General features: G+C 50.7%; 3 protein-coding genes across 3 annotated transcripts in view; 1 reads left to right on the top strand and 2 right to left on the bottom strand.

The window, feature by feature from the left end:
• EML2 (EMAP like 2) overlaps positions 1-591 on the bottom strand; it is a 42,480-nt gene extending 41,889 nt beyond the window's left edge. Inside the window, exon 1 of the mRNA XM_036834149.1 lies at positions 144-591. The gene's annotated coding sequence lies outside the window, so the exon portion shown is untranslated. The remainder of the gene's footprint in view (positions 1-143) is intronic.
• Positions 592-2,442: 1,851 nt separating this feature from the next.
• Positions 2,443-7,982, bottom strand: SNRPD2 (small nuclear ribonucleoprotein D2 polypeptide). The gene is made up of 3 exons (XM_036833209.1): positions 7,847-7,982; positions 6,006-6,185; positions 2,443-2,710 (listed from the first exon to the last, which is right to left on the bottom strand). Coding segments are annotated over exons 1-3 (357 nt in total). The 5' UTR covers positions 7,849-7,982; the 3' UTR covers positions 2,443-2,535.
• An 894-nt stretch (positions 7,983-8,876) lies between these two features.
• QPCTL (glutaminyl-peptide cyclotransferase like) lies at positions 8,877-17,588 on the top strand. Its single transcript, XM_036833208.1, has 7 exons — positions 8,877-9,123; positions 9,623-9,766; positions 10,530-10,811; positions 12,351-12,503; positions 12,604-12,703; positions 13,201-13,317; positions 14,887-17,588. The coding sequence occupies exons 1-7, from the start codon at positions 8,914-8,916 to the stop codon at positions 15,030-15,032; spliced, it is 1,152 nt and encodes a 383-aa protein (XP_036689103.1). The 5' UTR covers positions 8,877-8,913; the 3' UTR covers positions 15,033-17,588.
• The last annotated feature ends 268 nt before the right edge of the window (positions 17,589-17,856 follow it).

The following is a 17,856-nucleotide window of genomic DNA, read 5'->3' as shown; positions in this document are numbered from 1 at the left end:
CATACCCTTCTTGGTGGCTCCTGGGAACTAGAATTAGAAGGAAAGCCAGTAGTCTCACTGTGGCTGGACCACCTGTACACATGCAAGACCCTCACTCCTAAATCCCTCCCCCACATAGACACACACTTAGATTCAGTTAGTACCTGGGTGTTGTCGATTCTTTTCCTTGGGGTCCCCAGCTCCCTGGACAGATACGGCCCATAGTCGCTGAACTCAGAGTCCTTTCAAGCATGTCGTCCTGCTGGGCCCCTCTTGTGGGTTCTGGGAAGGTGGGGGCTCTAGGGCTGGGCCCTTGTAAATAAAGCATGAGAAAGTTGTTTTTTGTGGGGATGGGGTGGGGGCGGGAAAATCTTCTTGGCCAGGCCATAAGGGAAATGACAGAGGCGGGCTGTGTGGCCGGATGCCGGTGGTGGACTTGCACCCTCTGGAGAGCAGTACTGCTCAACTTCAGCCACGTGTTGCCAAGAGATCATGGACACCATGCTGCCACCGTCCTCCACGCCTAAGAGAACGTTCCCAGCTGGGAACGTTCATGTGATCTCCTGTTATTTAAACTATTTATAATGTGTACGATTAAAAATTGTGTGTGTGCCAAACATTTTCTGAGAGCTGCTTCTCTAGAAAGGTAGTGTAGGAATAATAAAGCTGCAGGAACCAGCCTAGTTCAAACCTTAGTTTTTGGCTACTGATTAGCTGTGTGACTTGGGGAAAATTCCTAACCTCTCTGTGCCTCAGATTCACTTCTTGAAAATGGGAATAATGATGGTACCAACATCCTAGGGTTGCCTGAGATTCCAATGAGTTACTCTTAGGATACTGCCTGGTGCATGGAGCACACTTGGCCAGTTTGCCTTGTGCTTTTCCTGCAACCTCTGTTTTCACTCGCACTCACCGTAACGGAAGAGGGGATTAGAGACCATTTGGGCAGTGGGTTGGGTAAAGAGATGAGGAAATTCAGATTGATGCCAGGCAGGGGTGTCCTAGGCTAGAATCTTTGCTGCCAGCCTGCAAGGCAGGAAAAGGAACTCCTATTTCCCGGGGAGAACAGGAGGGATGTGGGGCAGGGATTCAAACTGTGACCCCAGGGCTTGTGCTGTCCCAGCTCCTGCACAAGCACCAAATCCTGGGGGTAAGTTTCCTGCGGCAGCATCGTTCCCCACACTGTTATGGCTCCATCCTGCTCCCCGACAGTCATGAGGGCCTGGCTCCCTGGGTTTGAACTTGGCTCCATTGTTTCCTGAGCAATCCTGGGCAAGTCGCTTACCTCCTCTGGGCCTCGGCTGTCTCATCTGTAAATTAGATGGGTGCCTCTAGCATCTACCCCCCAGATGGTTGTTCAAATTAGATGTGAACCACTCAGTAAACATGAGCCTTTATAACCTCACAGCCATTGCCCTGCATGTGTCAGGCCTTCTCCTGCTGCAGGGTCTGCAGCTCTGTCACTAATGGGATCATGGCTGCACCTTCCACAGCTCAGTGTGTCAGACAACTCATTCGACCCTGACCTCAGACTTGCGAACTGCACCAGCCTGGCACTTGGCCCTATCTGGAGAACACAGATAGAGATGCAGAGGCAGAACACAGAGAGAGCTGGGGGGCGGGGGGGGCGGAGCAGCATGATGTGTGTGCGTCAGAGCAAGACAGGGATTTTCCTTAATCCACCCACAATAAGTAAGGTCCCCCTTTCCCAACTCTATCTCCCTACATTTGTCAGAGAATTTCTCTCAAGGGTAATTAAGCTGTGATTTGAGGGCAGCAGAGTTCAGGGGTTAAGCCACAGGCTCAGGAGCAGGGTGGGTTTGAATCACCGCATCACCACTTCCTGGCTGGATACCCCTGGGGAGGCGCCATCACCTCTTTGTGCCGCAGTCCCCGCCTCCGGAATTGGAAGTAATAAATCGCAGTGCCTGCTCAGAGTTGTTAGGAAGTCTGAACAGCGCGGAGCGTAGGGCCTGGCAACCTCACAGGTCAGGCGTCAGCTACAAGTGCTGTTGGTATCGAGTACTAACTGCTTTAACTGCAGCTCCTCCTCCTGTCAGTGAGGGCAGGTTGGGGGCTCTTCTGGGCACTGCTGTGTCCCCAGCATTGCAACACAGGGCTGGGCACAGAGGAGGCACTTGGGGGATTGTCTGACTGAACAAATGGAAAAAAAAATAAAGACTGAAAGAAATTTTGAGTGAGACTGACTTACTGAGAGGTGGGGAAAAGGAAGAGAAAGAGAAAGGGACGAGATGCTAGAACAAATTAAAACACAAAAGGCAGCAAAAGCTCCCTCTGCCCAACCAATTCACTTCACAGAAGGGGAGAGTCAGGCCTGGAAGGGGCAGAGACCAGGTCTCTTCACCTGCTCAGGGAGGTCCCAATCCCCGTGCTTGGCCCCATGCCCGGCTGCCCCCCTCCTGGGTCTGCCCCACTCTCTAGGCCCTGTGAACAGACAGAGGCCACTAGAAAAAACACACAACTTTATTGTTCCCAGCACAAAGGGCAGGTCTTCGCAAAACGAGGGGGCAAGTTCTGACGGCGGGGAGGAGGCCCCTACTTGCCGGCAATGAGCGGGTTCCGCAGGACCACAATGACCGAGTCCCCGCGCAGGAACATTTTTGAGATGTAGCGGTCCTTGTTGACTGGCTTGGACTTCTTCTTGCCCTTGCCGCTCTTGGGGACTTCGGTCCACATCTCCTTCACGTTCTCCAGCACCATGTTGCAGTGCCTGGTGGGCAGAGGGAGGCATCAGGAATGAGAGGGAGCCTCCTGACCCCCCCACTCTGTGCAGTACTGCCTCTTCCTCCATCAGCGTGGCGTGGGGGAAGGCGCAGGCCCGGGACCAGGATGGCCGGGGCTCCAAGGCCACCTCTGCAAGTCCTCAGCTTGAAGCTTGGGCAAAGGACTTCACCCCTCTGTGCCTCAGTTTCCTCCTCTCTATAATGGAGACATTCATGGTACCTACCTCCTAGGGCTGTTGTGAAGATTAAATGAATCAATACAGTATTCTTGTTAAGTACTTAGAACAGGGCCTGGCACAGGATAAAGGCAAATGAAATGGTGCTGCTTGTGCTTTTTAATTCCGAGTACTTCTGGTGGCAGAAGCAAGGTATAGCCTCTCTCTGGAGAACCCGAGGTCCCTGGGGCCTGAGGCCGATACGTGACGCCTCCACTCCAGTCCTGCTTTTTGCCCCTGTCCTCAGGGTGCTGGGGGGGCACGTGTGACGACAGTACGGATTAGCTCAGTCAACAAACGCTTGCGATGAATACAGCAATGAATAAAAGGGATAATATCCCTACCCTCATGGGGTCTGCAGTCTAGTGAGGGGAGAAGAACACTAAACAAGTAAACAAAGACACCTGTAATATACTGTCAGGTGGTAGCAAGTGCTATGAAGAAAAATTAAAGCAAGGTAAAGGGATAGGAGGATACAGGGAAATATTACCAAGCATAAGAAAGACGAGGGGGCTTCCCTGGTGGCGCAGTGGTTAAGAATCCACCTGCCAATGCAGGGGACACGGGTTCGAGCCATGGTCCGGGAAGATCCCACATGCCGCGGAGCAAATAAGCCTGGGCTCCACAACTACTGAGCCAGCGAGTCACAACTACTGAAGCCTGTGTGCCTAGAGCCCATGCTCCGCAACAAGAGAAGGCACTGCAGTGAGAAGCCCATGCAGCGCAACGTAAAGTAGCAACGAAGACCCAAGGCAGCCAAAAATAATAAATAAATAAAATAAATAAATTTATAAAACAAAAAGAAAGACGAGGAAGCCCGTGAGGAGCACGTGAGGAAGCTCTGTGCCTTGCTATGCAGTAGCCTCCAGGAGACACTGCTGAGTGAAAAAGGCAAGGGAGGGAACAGCATGCATGGAAAGCAATCTTCCGTAGGAAAAACATACATCCCACCACCTGGCTGTGCAATACTGAATCCCTGAAATGCACCTAAGGACTGGTGGCAGTGGGGCGACCTAGGTAGACTGGAGACAAACCAGATGGAAACTTTTCATTGGACTGTTATTACTGTTTTGGAAATCATGTGAATATATTACCAATTCAGAGAAAATAAGTTAAAAAAAGGAAGTAGCATACCAATATGGGAACATTTCCAAGGTATATTGTTAAGTGAAAAAACTAAGGTCTAAAACGGCGTGACATGCCATTAGTAGTGACTTAAAAATAGATAAAAAGTACCCTCCTGTATCTACATGTATGATGTTCTGTGCAAGTAATCCTCCTGGAGGAGACCTGAGAAATTAGCCATGATGGGGTCCCTGGGGAGGGCAACTGGGGCACGGAGAGGAAAGACTTGCTCTTCATTGGGTGCCTTTTGTATTTTTCAAATTTTGCATCCATCGCCCACTCAAGAAAGTAACATAATTAAGCAAATAAAGTGGTTAAGAATGCCTTAGCTAACTTGCAGTGATGTCCCCAGACCACTGATTTGTGTGAAAAAACAAGATGCAACAGAGCGCACGGAAGATTCTATCTTAAAAACAATTTTACGATATTATGACAAATCAATTATGCCTCAATAAAGCTGTTAACTACCACCACAAAGGAGTCTCTGGGTGAATCAAACATGGCAGGACACATACTAGGGTGGTAGGCTGGGTGGGGAGAGGGATGAGAGGATGATATGGGGGCAGAGGAGGAAGCTAGGGGAAAAGGAAAGAGTCAACTGAAAAAAATTATTTATATATATCTATATATCTATATATCTATATATATCTATATATATCTATATATATATATATCTATATATATATCCACCACCTATTGAGCACTTACCATATAGGCACTCACCAGGCCCCTTTAAGCACTTTCTAAGCATTAACCCATCAATCCTCCCTGCATCTCACCCCCAGGAGGTAAACACTGGTTTACTAGTTCTCTCCAGCTTCTAGAGCAGGAAACTGAGCACAGTGGGATGAAGTGACTCACCCAAGGTCACGGAGTCTGGAAGTGGCAGAGCCTGTGTTCGAATCCAGACCTATCTGCCTCCTGTACCTGGCGCTTCCTGTTGTTCTCATTCTCATTTTACTCAAGGGGAAACTAAGGCTGAGTGAAAGACTTGTTCATGGTCACATAAAAGCTAGTGGCAAAAGCATTCCAGAAGTAAGTTTCATCACACCACTGTGAGGAAAGCACTTCCCAAATGCTAACTAAAGGCTGCAGGTCATATGTTTACTGAGCATTTATTATGTGTTAGGTACTGAGCCAAGTGCTCTTCATACATAATATCATTTAAGCCTCACAACTGTTCTGAGGGGTATTATTATGATGCATACTTCACAGATAAGGACACTGAGTCCCAGAGAGGAAAAATCATTTGCTGCTCCCTATGGCTGCAACACTCAGACCCTAGCTTGCACCTTCATTTTATTCATATCTGTCCACTATTGCCTCTTCCTTTGAGGCCTCCCATATTATCTACCTAAGACAGCACCCCCTTCCCGGTACTTCAAACTCTTACCTGGCTTTACTTTTCTGCATAGAATTTATCATCACTTGTCTTTATGACATTATTTATGTGTTTGCTGTCGGCTTCCCTGCCTACAGCATAAGCTCCCTGAGTATAGGAACCATGTTTATTTCCATCATTGCTGTATCTCTGGAGCCTAAAACAGTACCTGACCCAGGTGGACGCTCTCATTATGCAATAACTGCAAAAAAACTGATTAAGAGCTCTGTGTGCCGGATGCTCGACTTCTAATGACTTACTACGCTTCACATATATTAAGTGATTGAATCTTTGCAACCACCATGATTACTGCCACTGTACGGACGAGATAAAGTCACTTGCCAAAGGTCACATGGCTGTTAAGAGGCAGAGCTGGGACATGAATCCAGGAAGACTGGCTCCCAAGTACATGACCATAACCACTGTGCTTCACAGCTGGAGGAACAATGATGGATCACCACATCTTGAGGTCCTGAGATGCTTCTGCCCTGGGCTTCGGACTGGAGCTGAGACTGCTTCTCCAGGCCTGGAAAGAACACCTCCCCAGACCCAGGCGTTTACCTGTCGAAGGCCTTCACACGGCCCAGGAGCTTCTTGTTGTTGCGGCAGTTGATGAGCACTTGGGTGTTGTTCTTGACCGACTGGGTGAGCACGGAGAGTGGCCCTGTGTTAAACTCCTCCTCCTCCCGCTTCTGCAGCTCCTCCGGGGTCATCTCACTCTTGGGCTTGTTGAGGAGGCTCCTAAGTGGGCAAGTATGGAACCCATAGGTGAGAGGGCCCAGAGCCGGAGCCTGGGTGGTCATGGCCTCTGGCTCGGTGTCTCCCTCACACACCCACCCTCCTGCTCGGTCCTCTCTCGGCATCACCACTTGGATGCCTAATAGACGTTTCCACCCTTCACGTCCTAGGCTGAACTCCAGATCCCCCAATACCCCCAACTTATACTACACTATCCACAGCCTTCCTCATCTCCATCAATGGCAACTCCATCCTTCTAGTTCTTTGAGCAAAAACTCTTAATGTCAACTTGACTCTTCTTTCCTTCTCTCACATCCTACATTCAATCTCTCAGCAAATTCTGTCATCTGCCGCTAAAATATATCGGAATCTGTCCATTTCTTACCATGGCTTAAACCTCCATCATCTCTCTCCTACTGGTCTCCCTGCCTCCACCCACGCTCCCCAACAGTTTGCTCTCCACAGAGCAGTCTCGGGGATGGTGCCAAGACTCAAGCCATATATCATCTCACTCTTCAAAACCCTCTCATGGGCTTCCCTGGTGGCGCAGTGGTTAAGAATCGCCTGCCAATGCAGGGGACACGGGTTCGAGCCCTGGTCTGGGAAGATCCCACATGCTGCGGAACTAAGCCCGTGCGCCACAACTACTGAGCCCGCGCGCCTGGAGCCCGTGCTCTGCAACAAGAGAAGCCACCGCAGTGAGAAGCCCGCGCACCACAACGAAGAGTAGCCCTCGCTCGCCATAACTAGAGAAAAGCCTCCGCGCAGCAACGAAGACCCAACGCAGCCAAAAATAAATAAATTTATATAAAAAAACAGATATTAGGCGAACTTTCTTCTTGGGTCCCTGCATTTGCTTTTCCCTCTGCCTGGATACCTCCCCAGATATCTCTGTGGTTCGCTCTCTCACTTTCTTCAGGTTTTTGCTCAAGTGTTGCCTCCTTTATGTGTCCTGTCTCTCAAAAGTGGCGTTCCACATTGTTTCACCCTGCTCTACTGTTTCTTTATTTATAGTCCCGGTCACCTAACACACCACATACTTTACCTGTTTATTACCAGTACGTTTACTGCCTGCCTTTACCTGTTTATTACCAGTACGTTTACTGCCTGCCTCTTCCCATCCCATAAGATGCAGAAGGGGATTTTCTTCCTTGGGGGAGTCGGGTAATTCACTGATAGAGCCTATGTGTCTAAAGCAGCCTGATATAGGAGCACTCAATAAATAATTGTTGAATGAATACGTAAGGAAAACCATTCCCGTAACTCGTTATCCGTAAAAATCGAGAATGAAATTGGAAAGCCAACCGTCTCCAGCTCAAATTATCCGTATAAGCCCCTTATCTAAGATCGTTTTTCCTACAAGTCCGTACTCCCCTCTTCCAGGTTCTTTATTCGTAAAAGCGCTTCCCCTTAAAATTCATTTCAGTAAGATTCATTATTTGGGAAAGCCCAGCCCGTTATCAGATAAAGCTGTCCCTCCTCCCGAAGTCAGAATCCGTCAAAGGCCCCACGTCCGTTCTCAAACGCATCAGTAGAAAATTACGCCACTTTACCCCTAAAATGTTTGCCTCCGCCCCCCGCTCTGCCCATCCCCTTCCACCGGTAAGTGGCCAAATTTACACCCTCAACCCCACTCCCGCCACCTAAGCCTAGCCCGGCCTCACATGTTGGCGATGGTGGTGGCCGCACTCTCAAGTCACTACCGTTTCCTCCGCGTTGCTTCTGCCTTCCTCAGAGAGAGCGACACAGAGGCGGGACTTCCGCTTCCTGAGGCCCATTTCCGTGGGCGCCTGCGCAAACCCAACCAGCGGATGGGGGCGTGGCCGGTTGCCATAGCGATTTCTGCCAGCCCTTCGCGGCTGTGGGATAAAAGCTTCACGTGGTGATTCCAGGCCATTCAGGACAGTACGGGGGGGATGTTCACGACAATGGAGAGGAAAAGAAAGCGGGACTGATTCAAACCATTTTTTGTTTGTTTGTTTTTTTGTTTTTGTCTTTTTTTTTAAAGTTTCCTTTTTTTTTCCCACAACTCACACACACACACTGTATTTTATTTTTACAAGAGATAAATAAACTGACACCAAGCATTGTAAATGGATGACCACAACAAAAGCAACAATGATTGCAATTACCAAACACGAAACACACTCATACTATGTTATAATATTGACATTCAGTCCAGTTGATTCAAACCATTTTGTTGTAGAACCGCACAGGTTGAAGGAAGGAAAAGACAAGCTATTTCCACATGCCCGCCCGCCCTGCCTTTGGGGGAGCGGCCTCCGCGAAGCCAATCCGCTCCTCGCTTCCGGGATGGACACCGCCCCTTATCCTTCGGGGACCGTTCATTTACGTGTCTATTGATCTTTTGACTAGGGGTAACCAATCCTTTGCCTACATCCGGGAGGGGCGTGGACCTGCGCCCGGCAGGTCGAATGTTTTCCACGATCAAACGCTTCTCATTGGCTTCCCCTTCTCCGCTGAGGCGGTGCCTACCTCTTTCGCGCTCCCTTTTGGGCTGTGCAACCCTCAGGGGAACCAACCCCCAAAGCTCCGGGGAGACAGGGAGGCGTGTCCTCAGAACGAAAGTCCCATTGGCTTTACTGCCCGCGGAAGGGTGGGATCGTGCAGCCGCTCTTGTTGCTCATTGGTCCGGTGATTCCACGGGGCGGGACTTGGCTGGGCCTAAACTCTATCCGCTGTCCCAGACCGGTTTCAGGGCAAAGCTGCCATGCGTTCCGGGGGCCGCGGGCGGCCCCGGCTACGGCTCGGGGAACGCGGCCTTTTGGAGCCACCCTCACCGCCCAAGCGCCGCCTGCTACCTCGGGCGCAGCTGTTGCCTCTGCTGCTGCTGGCGCTGGCGGTGGCCTCGGTGTTATACACCATTTGGAGCGGCTGGTACCAGAAGACTGAGGAGCTGCCGCTAGGCCGGGAGCTGCGGGTGAGGCCGGGAGGGGACGCGGGCACTGCGGGAGCCCTTATTCCCCGCCTCGCCTTCTCCAAGGTTTCAGGTTGACGTGGCTTTATCTTTATCGTATTGCCCTAGCCGCAGGTGCCGCCGTCTCCGTCTTTAGAGCGCATGCCTCTTTCCAACGGAATGAGGCTTCGGGCTTGTTCTGTAATAGCGGTTACCCCGTAAGAGGAAGGGTCTGGAGGAGTAAGACTGGGAGTTCTGGGTTCTATTCCTAAAGTCATTTATTTGGAAGAGTCCCTTACTCTCGCTGGGCCTCGATTTCCCCCATCAAGATTGGGGTGGGCTGGGGCGGATGGGCTTGGGGGGACTTTTCCGAGTGTAGGATTTATCCTAGAAACCTCCGATGCTGGAAGCTGCGATTAAGAAGAGGAACTGCGGCTTCTTAGGGGACGACAGCCCCCAGGGTAGAGTTGGAATGAGGGTTGCTTTCACGCTCTGCTCTTCTCTTCCCCACCCCCTTCCCAAGGGCCCATCGATCGGAAGTCTCCCCGAAGCCGGGGTGCGGAGGGTGGTGGGGCAACTGGACCCTCACCGTCTCTGGAACAATTATCTGCGCCCCCTGCTGGTTGTGCGGACCCCCGGCAGCCCCGGCAATCTCCAAGTCAGAAAGGTAAGGGGCCCCACCTCCAACCCCTGACCCCGCAGCCCACCAAGGAAATGGGTATTCTGCCCAAGTGGCAGAGCTAGGGCTCTGGCTGGGCGTAATATGACTCTAGAGTCCTATCCTGCTAACCACCAGACCACTGCCCTCTTTACTGCCCCCACCAAAATCTTACTATATGCTAAGCATCAGCAACAGCCGGATAAGGTGGGCACCAATCTGATCTTCATTGTGTAGATGGGGAAACTGAGGCGCAGAACAGTTAGGCATTTTGCCCAAATCCCACAGCTAATGAATGATATACCTAGGGTTTCAACCCAAATGGGTTGGCTCCAGAGCCGGTGCGGTAACATCACTACATTGCCTCCCAGAAAGTATTGAGAGTCATTTGAACACTGCCTGAGTTCAAATCCACATCTGCCACTTGGAGTGTAACCTTGAACTAGTTTCTTAACTTCTCTGTGCCTCAGTTTCCTCATCTGCAAAATGGAACCAATGACAGTCCCCACTCCACAGGGTTCCTAGAACAAGGGCTTGGCACAGAGTGAGTGCTATGGAAGGGTGAGCTGTGATTAGTCTTGGCATCAAGAGACAGGGTCACTCCACGCCTGGCACTTAGTAGGTACTCAGCAGAAGTGTATCAAGGGAACGATTAAACCAAAGTGAGATTTATGAGTCAACCCGACTGCTTAGCCTGGTTCAGGTCACATGGCCCTTCTTCCGACCTTCTCCCCAGTCCCCACCCACTCTCCCACCTATCTCTTGCCACTAGTTCCTGGAGGCCACACTGCGGACCCTGACGGCAGGCTGGCATGTAGAACTGGACCCCTTCACAGCCTCGACACCCCTGGGGCCACTGCACTTCAGCAACGTGGTGGCCACGCTGGACCCAAGGGCTGCCCGTCACCTCACCCTTGCCTGCCATTACGACTCGAAGCTCTTCCCATCTGGGTCAGCCCCCTTTATTGGGGCCACGGATTCAGCTGTGCCTTGTGCCCTCCTACTGGAGCTGGCCCAGGCCCTGGACCTGGAGCTGGCCAGAGCCAAGGAGCAGGTGAGGAGCCGGGGTAGGGTGGGTGGGGACTGCCTCTACCTTGGTCCATACCAACACCATCCTGTGCTTGGTCTTGTCTTCCTCCACTCCACAACACAGCCACAGGGTCTTTCCATTTCCTGAATGTCAGATCCTGTCCCTTCTCTGCCTAAAATCCTCCCACAGCTCTCACCTTGTTCCACAAATAAGCCAGAGCCCTTTTCTTAGCCCATGAGGTGTGCCCTCTCACCTCTCTGGTCTCCCCTCCCACCTCTCACCCCTCGCTCACTCCATTCTAGCCTCCCACCTCCTCCGTGTACCTCAAGCCACACAATTCACTCCCACCCCAGGCATTTGCACTTGCTCTTTGCTCTGCCTAGAATGTGATTTTCTCAGATATATTCCTGGCTGGCTGCCACCCTTCATTCAGATGTCCACTTTGATGTCACCTCCTCAAAGAGACCTTCCCAGCCACCCTAAAATAGCTCCCTGTCACTCTCCCATGCCTCATGGTGCTTTATGTTGATTTGTTTATGTCTCCCCAAATAGAATAAGCTCCAGATAGGCAGGCCCTTGGCTGCGCTTATTTCCTGCTGTATCCTCTGGGCTGAGAATATTGCCTGGCATAAAGTAGGATGTCAATAAAAATGTATGGAGGGGCTTCCCTGGTGGTCCAGTGGTTAGGACTCTGCGCTTCCAATGCAGGGGCATGGGTTCGATCCCTGGTCGGAGAACTAAGAGCCCACATGCCAAAACAACAACAACAAAAAGATAAAAACATCAACCCTGTGGGAAAAAAATTTTTTTAAACTGTATGGAATGAATGAACGGAAACACAGATCTCCTCACGCTCCTCCCCTGCTCAGATCCCTTCCATGGCTCAAACCCCAGTGCCCCTGTAACAAAGCCCAAGCTCCCTGGCCCTTGCTGACCGCTTGGGCCTCTACTCGAACCTCTTTGGCCCCTTCTTTGGCCCCAGTCCTGATTCATGTTGCTTCCTCACCAGGGAACACTCTTCCCTCTGCTCCATTTTGCCAGGCCAGCTCCTACTCAGCCTCAGTGCAAACATCCCTTTCCAACAGACCTGACATGTTCCCTAGGCCAGGTCAGGACGCTGTTGTTCTTGGAAGCATTTGCCCGACTGCATTTCTTCATTTGTATAATTATTTATTTGTGGATCTGTCTCTTTTGCTACATGAACTTGAGGAATAACAATTACAATCAGAGCTAACCCTTATTTAGTTACTACGTGCCAGGCGCTGTCCTAGGACCTGGGTTCGAATCCTACCCTATGATGAGAACTGGTATTAACCCCATTTCTACATAAGGAAGCCGGTGCTTTGAGAACTTAGTAACTTACCCACGACTGCTTGGCTACTGAGCAGCCCAGCCAGGATTTGAACGCAGGCAGTCTGGCTCCGAGTCTGTACTCTTGGCCACCGTGCTCTTCGAGTGCGGAGACTTAGTTTGCCCTAGTCAGCTGTGCAAGCAGGCAGGAAATGTGTGTGCATTGAGGCTGAGGGCTGGCACTGAGCCGGCCCTGACCACTGGCCCTCACAGGCAGCCCCAGTGACCTTGCAGCTGCTCTTCTTGGACGGTGAAGAGGCACTGAAGGAGTGGGGACCCAAGGACTCGCTTTACGGCTCCCGGCACCTGGCCCAGCTCATGGAGTCTGCACCCCACGGCCCCGGCTTCACCAGGATCCAGGCTATCGTAAGACCAGGCCCCACTGGGTTCCGGTGAGGTGGGAAGCGGGTGACACGAGGCTGGCAGCATCCCGCCTGGCCTCTCCAGTCCTGGCCTCTCTCCCTAGGATCTCTTTATGCTTCTTGATCTCCTGGGAGCCCCCAACCCGACCTTCTACAGTCACTTTCCTCGCACGGCCCGCTGGTTCCATCGGCTGAGGAGCGTCGGTAAGGAGGCAGGCACCCACCTGGGATGCTGGAGGGAGGCCAGGCACCTGTCCTCTAAGGGGTCATCCAGCCTTCCCTCTACCTCCCTAGTCTCTCTCTAAAGCACTAGGGCAGAAACACAAAAAGACCCCACAGCAGTCAAATGAAGTGATTACAAACGGGGGCTCTGGGGTCAGATAGCCCTGGGTTCAAATTCTGGCTCTCTTTCTTACCAGCTGTGTGAGCTTGGGCAAGTGGCTTCCTCTCTCTGAGCCTCAATTTCCTATCTGTAAAATGGGCATGATGGTAATAATAGGGGTATCTACCTCCTTAGACTCAGAGGGATTAATTGAGACTGGGAACATAGTCGGCCTGCAGTAAGGGGTAACTAACATTCATCCTTGTTGGGATGACCAGGGCTTCACCCCCAGACCCCCTGCCCTCCTTTGATTTGTGAGCAGGGGAACCTTTGACCGTTGAGGGGCTGACCCTTGCTCTCTAATCCCCACCGCCTCCAGAGAAGCGCCTGCACCGTCTGAACCTACTGCAGTCTCATCCTTGGGAAGTGATGTACTTCCAGCCCGGGGAGCCCCCTGGCTCTGTGGAAGACGACCACATCCCCTTCCTCCGCCGAGGTACTTGCTGTGGGGAGGCGTGGTGGGCAGGGGTCCCAGGGAGCCACAGATGAGACCTGGCCCTGGCCCCTTCCCAGATTAGGGGACTGGTGGCAAACTGCTTAACTTCTTTGTGCCTTGATTTCCTCATCTGTAAGGATGGGGATGATAACAGCCCCCATCTCAGAGTTGTTGAGGGGATTGAATGTAAAGACCTTGGACCAGTGCCTGGCACTAGCGAGTGTTCAAGAAATGTTAGCTATTACTGGTTGTGTCTCAGTGATTGCAGTTTCTTCTAGTTCTTGCCTCTCAAGCCCTTGGCCACCCAGCATAATCACCAGAGCTTCGAAAAATGCCCAGTCACATTTCAGGCCTACTGAACCACAATCTGGGGCCTCTGCATTATTTTTACAAAACTCCCAGGTGATTCTGATGCACAGCCAGGGTTGACGACATCTGGTAGAGGGGTTCAAAACATAGGTTTTAGAATTGGATAGGTCTGGGTTCTAGGATCTGCAGCTTACCGTTGGTTGACCTAAGGCAAATTACTGAGCCTCTCTGTGGCCCCGTTTCTTCTGGAAAAGGAAGAGATAGATACATACAAACACATACGTATGTATGCTTTTTTTTTTTTTCATATGGCAGTTTTATTTTTAATTTTTTGAGGAACCTTCATACTGTTTTCCATAGTGGCTACACCAAATTTATGTTATGTATTCTTAATCTCAGAGTTGGGAGGATTAGATGAGATTAGATATATAAAATGCCTTCTTACACGGTGCTTGGCATATACAGTAAGTGCTAAAAACTGCTTTCTAAATTTTTATTCTATAATTTACTCATTCAACAAATATGCGTTTCTTACAATGCCTTTATTGATTCATTCACTGAATACTTCCCAAGGCAGATACTGAGCTAGCTGTCAGGGATACAGTGACGGGCCATATCCACCTGGCTCCTGTCTAGCAGGGGGACAGATACTTACCAAATCTGGACAAACAAAGAGTGAAACACTCTGAGGACAGGAACCCAGTGCAGTGCAAGGGTTAGGAGCACACACTCTGGAGACACATGGCCTGGATTCAAATTCTGACTGTGCTCTTTACTAGAGGCGAGACCTTAGGCACATCACTCGGCCTGCCTCTGTGCCTCCGTGTCCACATCTGTAAAACGGGTATTATAGTACACCTTCCAGGATTATTGTGAGGATAAAATTGTGTGTGTTTATGGCCTTAGAGTCGGGCCTGGAATAGAACATAAACGTTAACTATCAGTAAAGAAGAGAAAAAGAGCCTAATAATGTATACCCGGCAAGGAAGGTCAAAGACCTCGTTCCCTTCTCCTGTCTTTCCATAATCCGTTAAGTTTTGAGTTTTTCTAATTTGCGTTATGAAAATAATATACTGGATGTATTTTTAAAACGAACATGCACCCTCACATGCTGAAAATCCTTGTTCAGAATTCTTCAAGTGCCACAACAGAGTATCTTCTGCTGGGGGCGGGACAAGGCAAGGCTTCCCAGACGGGGGCCTGGGCTCCTGGGTCAGTTGGGGGCCACGCACAAGCCTGAGGCTCCTCTCTGTCCTGCAGGGGTCCCTGTGCTCCACCTCATCTCCACACCCTTCCCCTCTGTCTGGCACACGTCCGATGACTCTGAGGCCAACCTGCACCCACCCACGGTACACAACCTGAGCCGCATCCTGGCCGTGTTCCTGGCTGAATACCTGGGGCTCTAGCCTGCCTGGCGGACTCTGAGGGAGAAGCACCAGCAGCAGACGTGACGAGGGCACCTGGAGCCGAGGAGCTCAGGCCAGGCCTGCTTGCGGTGATGCTGGCTTGTCCTTTTTTAACACCTTTGGCTCTGCTTGTGCTCTGACTGGAAGACCCTCTTTCTTTATCTCAAGCTGCCACTCTTCAAAGGCATGGAAGAGACAGACCACTGTGGTGTGAGAGCCAAAGGGATAAGAGCTTGGCCGCTGCCCTGAGGGAAACACTTGGGCTGCAGGTCTGCAGGGGCCAAATGCCGTTCTCCATTTTAGTCAGCAAATGGCATCTGGACCAGCAATACGCCTGACCAAATGAATTCTCTGTGGCTTATGTTTTTTGTGGCAGTTCATTCTCCAGAATGGCAGCCTTGCTACCGCATCAGCCCAAACCCTACTCCCACATGGATGTGCCATGTGGGGCCCACAGATGTGCTCGTAAGCAGGGAACAGAGGAGATGGAAGCCAATACTTGGGAACTCCAGATTCTGCCAGATCCAATGGCCAATAAACCAGTGTTTCTGCAAAATATATCCTGTAGAACCAGCATACGTAGGTGTTGCATGAAAAGGGGGACCAAAGTGGGGTGAGACAACATTAAATGAGTTTCTTCATTTGCGCAATGTGAATTTTCAAGAAAGAGAATGCAATATTTCCCCGAAGTATTTCACCACGGAACCCCTTTATTGGGAAGCACCTCACAGAACTATGGTACCTGAGAAGATACTTTGGGAAACACTGGGTTTTGATAGTTTGAGTGTACTTATGGTAGAAATGGGTCAGACAGATCTAGACTCACTGTAAACTAGTTACACCAAACCATCCTTTCCCTTTTGGCTGTGGGCCATAACAGGAGTGGGAGATGGTGTGTGTAACTGCAAACTCTAGTGATGGCCCAAGAAATTATTTCCCAGCCCTAATTTTCAGACTCAACTGGGGTGCTTATTTAAAAATGCGGGGAATTCCCTGGCAGTCCAGTGGTTAGGCCTCGGCACTCTCACTGCCGGGGCCCGGGTTCAACCCCTGGTCAGGGAACTAAGATCCCACAAGCCGCGCAGTGAGGCAAAATAAATAAATAAAATGCAGACTCCCAGGTCCCACCTACTGAATCAGAACTTCAGGGAGGGGCTGGGACTCTGTAACAAGCACCTGAGGAAGTCTCATGATCAGCAAACTTTGGGACATGCTGTCCTTAAGGATACAAGTTTGGTTCATTCACAGCTCCTTAGCAAACCTAAAGGGCACCTAGACAGGAAGTCCGGTGTTGGGCTCTGTACCTGCTGATTTCGTGACTCCGATGGAGACCTGGTAGGCCACAGGGGTGCCAGGCCAGGATGCAGGGTTAAAGAGTGAAGGTGAACATCAGCCTTGCAAGCCAACTCAAGGCTGGTGAGGACTCGAGAGAACTCACGGGCTGAGGGACAATTTCGGTTCTCATTTTGCAAACGAGGTGGCCAGGGCTGAAAATTACGAACCAGTTATGAACAGAGCCCAGATTCTCACCCACAGCTGTGCTCCTATCCCCATGTCCTACCTCCCTTCCAAAAATCACCTGTGCTGGACCAACAGATTGTTGGTCAAAAGTAGCTCCCCCGGAGGCTTTTAATTGGCTGCCAGTCAGAGTGAGGTTTGGGGGGTGGGGACTAACAGCCTCTTAGAGGTGGAATTGGCAGAAGTTGAGTTCAGAAAGGAAACTGACAGATATCAACAGCCAGGGTGGCAGGAGGGTCTCAAATCACAAAGTTAGTTCCTGTTTGTTCATTTCTTGTGTGGCAGGCATGGTGCCAAGCACTTAAAAGTGCAGCAGGTCCCCTTAGCCTCACAGCCATCCCAGAAGTAGGTGAAACCATCACCTCCATGTTAGGGGAAGCAGTGTGTTCAGTGACGTCCTTGGCCCCTTGCCTCCCTGCAGGTCATCTTGCTGAGTGTGCTACATGCCAGGTTCTGGGCAAGGGACCTGGGCACATTTTCCACTTGAATCCAGGGTAAGGATCATGAGCCCCATTTTTCAGATGAGGCTGCTGATGCTTGGCAAGGTGATGTTTCCCCCAGCTCCCATCTGTCCCCCAAACTTAGGCTCCCCCAGCTTCACACTGTGAAGAGGCCACGAGGTGTCTTTGGTAAGCACAACTGTTGAACATTCTAGATGCAACAGCTCACATGTCAGTCTTCTGAGGAACTGTCAGTATTCTCATTTTTCAGATTAAGAAACTGAGCTTCAGAGAAATCAATTGCTGAAGATCACAGCTGGACACTTTCACTGCATGTGTCTAGGTATTCATTTCTTTTTATTTATCCTGCCTATGACTCACTGGGCATACCGGTCTTTTTACCAGTCTGGAATTTGCAATCATCGTGTCCTTAAATATTATCATTGCACCATTCTCTCTTCTGATTCTAGAACGCCAGTTAAATGTGTCAGACTTCCTCACTCTATCCTCCATAACCTTCCTTCCTACTTTCTTTCTTTTTTTGGTCTCTCTGCTACTTCAGACCTAGCTTTAGTTCAATAAATCTTTTTAAAAACTTGTTTATTTGATTTATTTTTGGCTGCGTTGGGTCTTCATTGCTGCGTGCGGGCTTTCTCTGGTTGCAGCAAGCGAGGGCTACTCTTCGTTGTGGTGCGCGGGCTTCTCATTGCGGTGGCTTCTCTCATCGCAGAGCACGGGCTCTAGGCGCGCAGGCTTCAGTAGTTGTGGCGTGCGGGCTCAGTAATTGTGGCTCGCGGGCTCTAGAGCGCAGGCTCAGTAGCTGGCACAGGTTTAGTTGCTCCGTGGCATGTGGGATCTTCCCAGAT

The sequence above is a fragment of the Balaenoptera musculus genome, chromosome 19 (genome assembly GCF_009873245.2).
Source record: "Balaenoptera musculus isolate JJ_BM4_2016_0621 chromosome 19, mBalMus1.pri.v3, whole genome shotgun sequence".
Classification (NCBI taxonomy): Eukaryota; Metazoa; Chordata; class Mammalia; order Artiodactyla; family Balaenopteridae; genus Balaenoptera; species Balaenoptera musculus.
This window is presented reverse-complemented; position numbering and strand designations above follow the sequence as displayed.

Excerpts from the sequence above, each read along its gene's own strand:
- QPCTL (XM_036833208.1), top strand. The coding sequence starts at position 8,914 with ATGCGTTCCGGGGGCCGCGGGCGGCCCCGGCTACGGCTCGGGGAACGC. Across the intron at positions 9,767-10,529 it reads GCAATCTCCAAGTCAGAAAG|TTCCTGGAGGCCACACTGCG; the intron begins GTAAGGGGCCCC and ends TCTTGCCACTAG. Across the intron at positions 12,704-13,200 it reads CCATCGGCTGAGGAGCGTCG|AGAAGCGCCTGCACCGTCTG; the intron begins GTAAGGAGGCAG and ends CACCGCCTCCAG.
- SNRPD2 (XM_036833209.1), bottom strand. Across the intron at positions 2,711-6,005 it reads CGTGTGAAGGCCTTCGACAG|GCACTGCAACATGGTGCTGG; the intron begins GTAAACGCCTGG and ends TCTGCCCACCAG.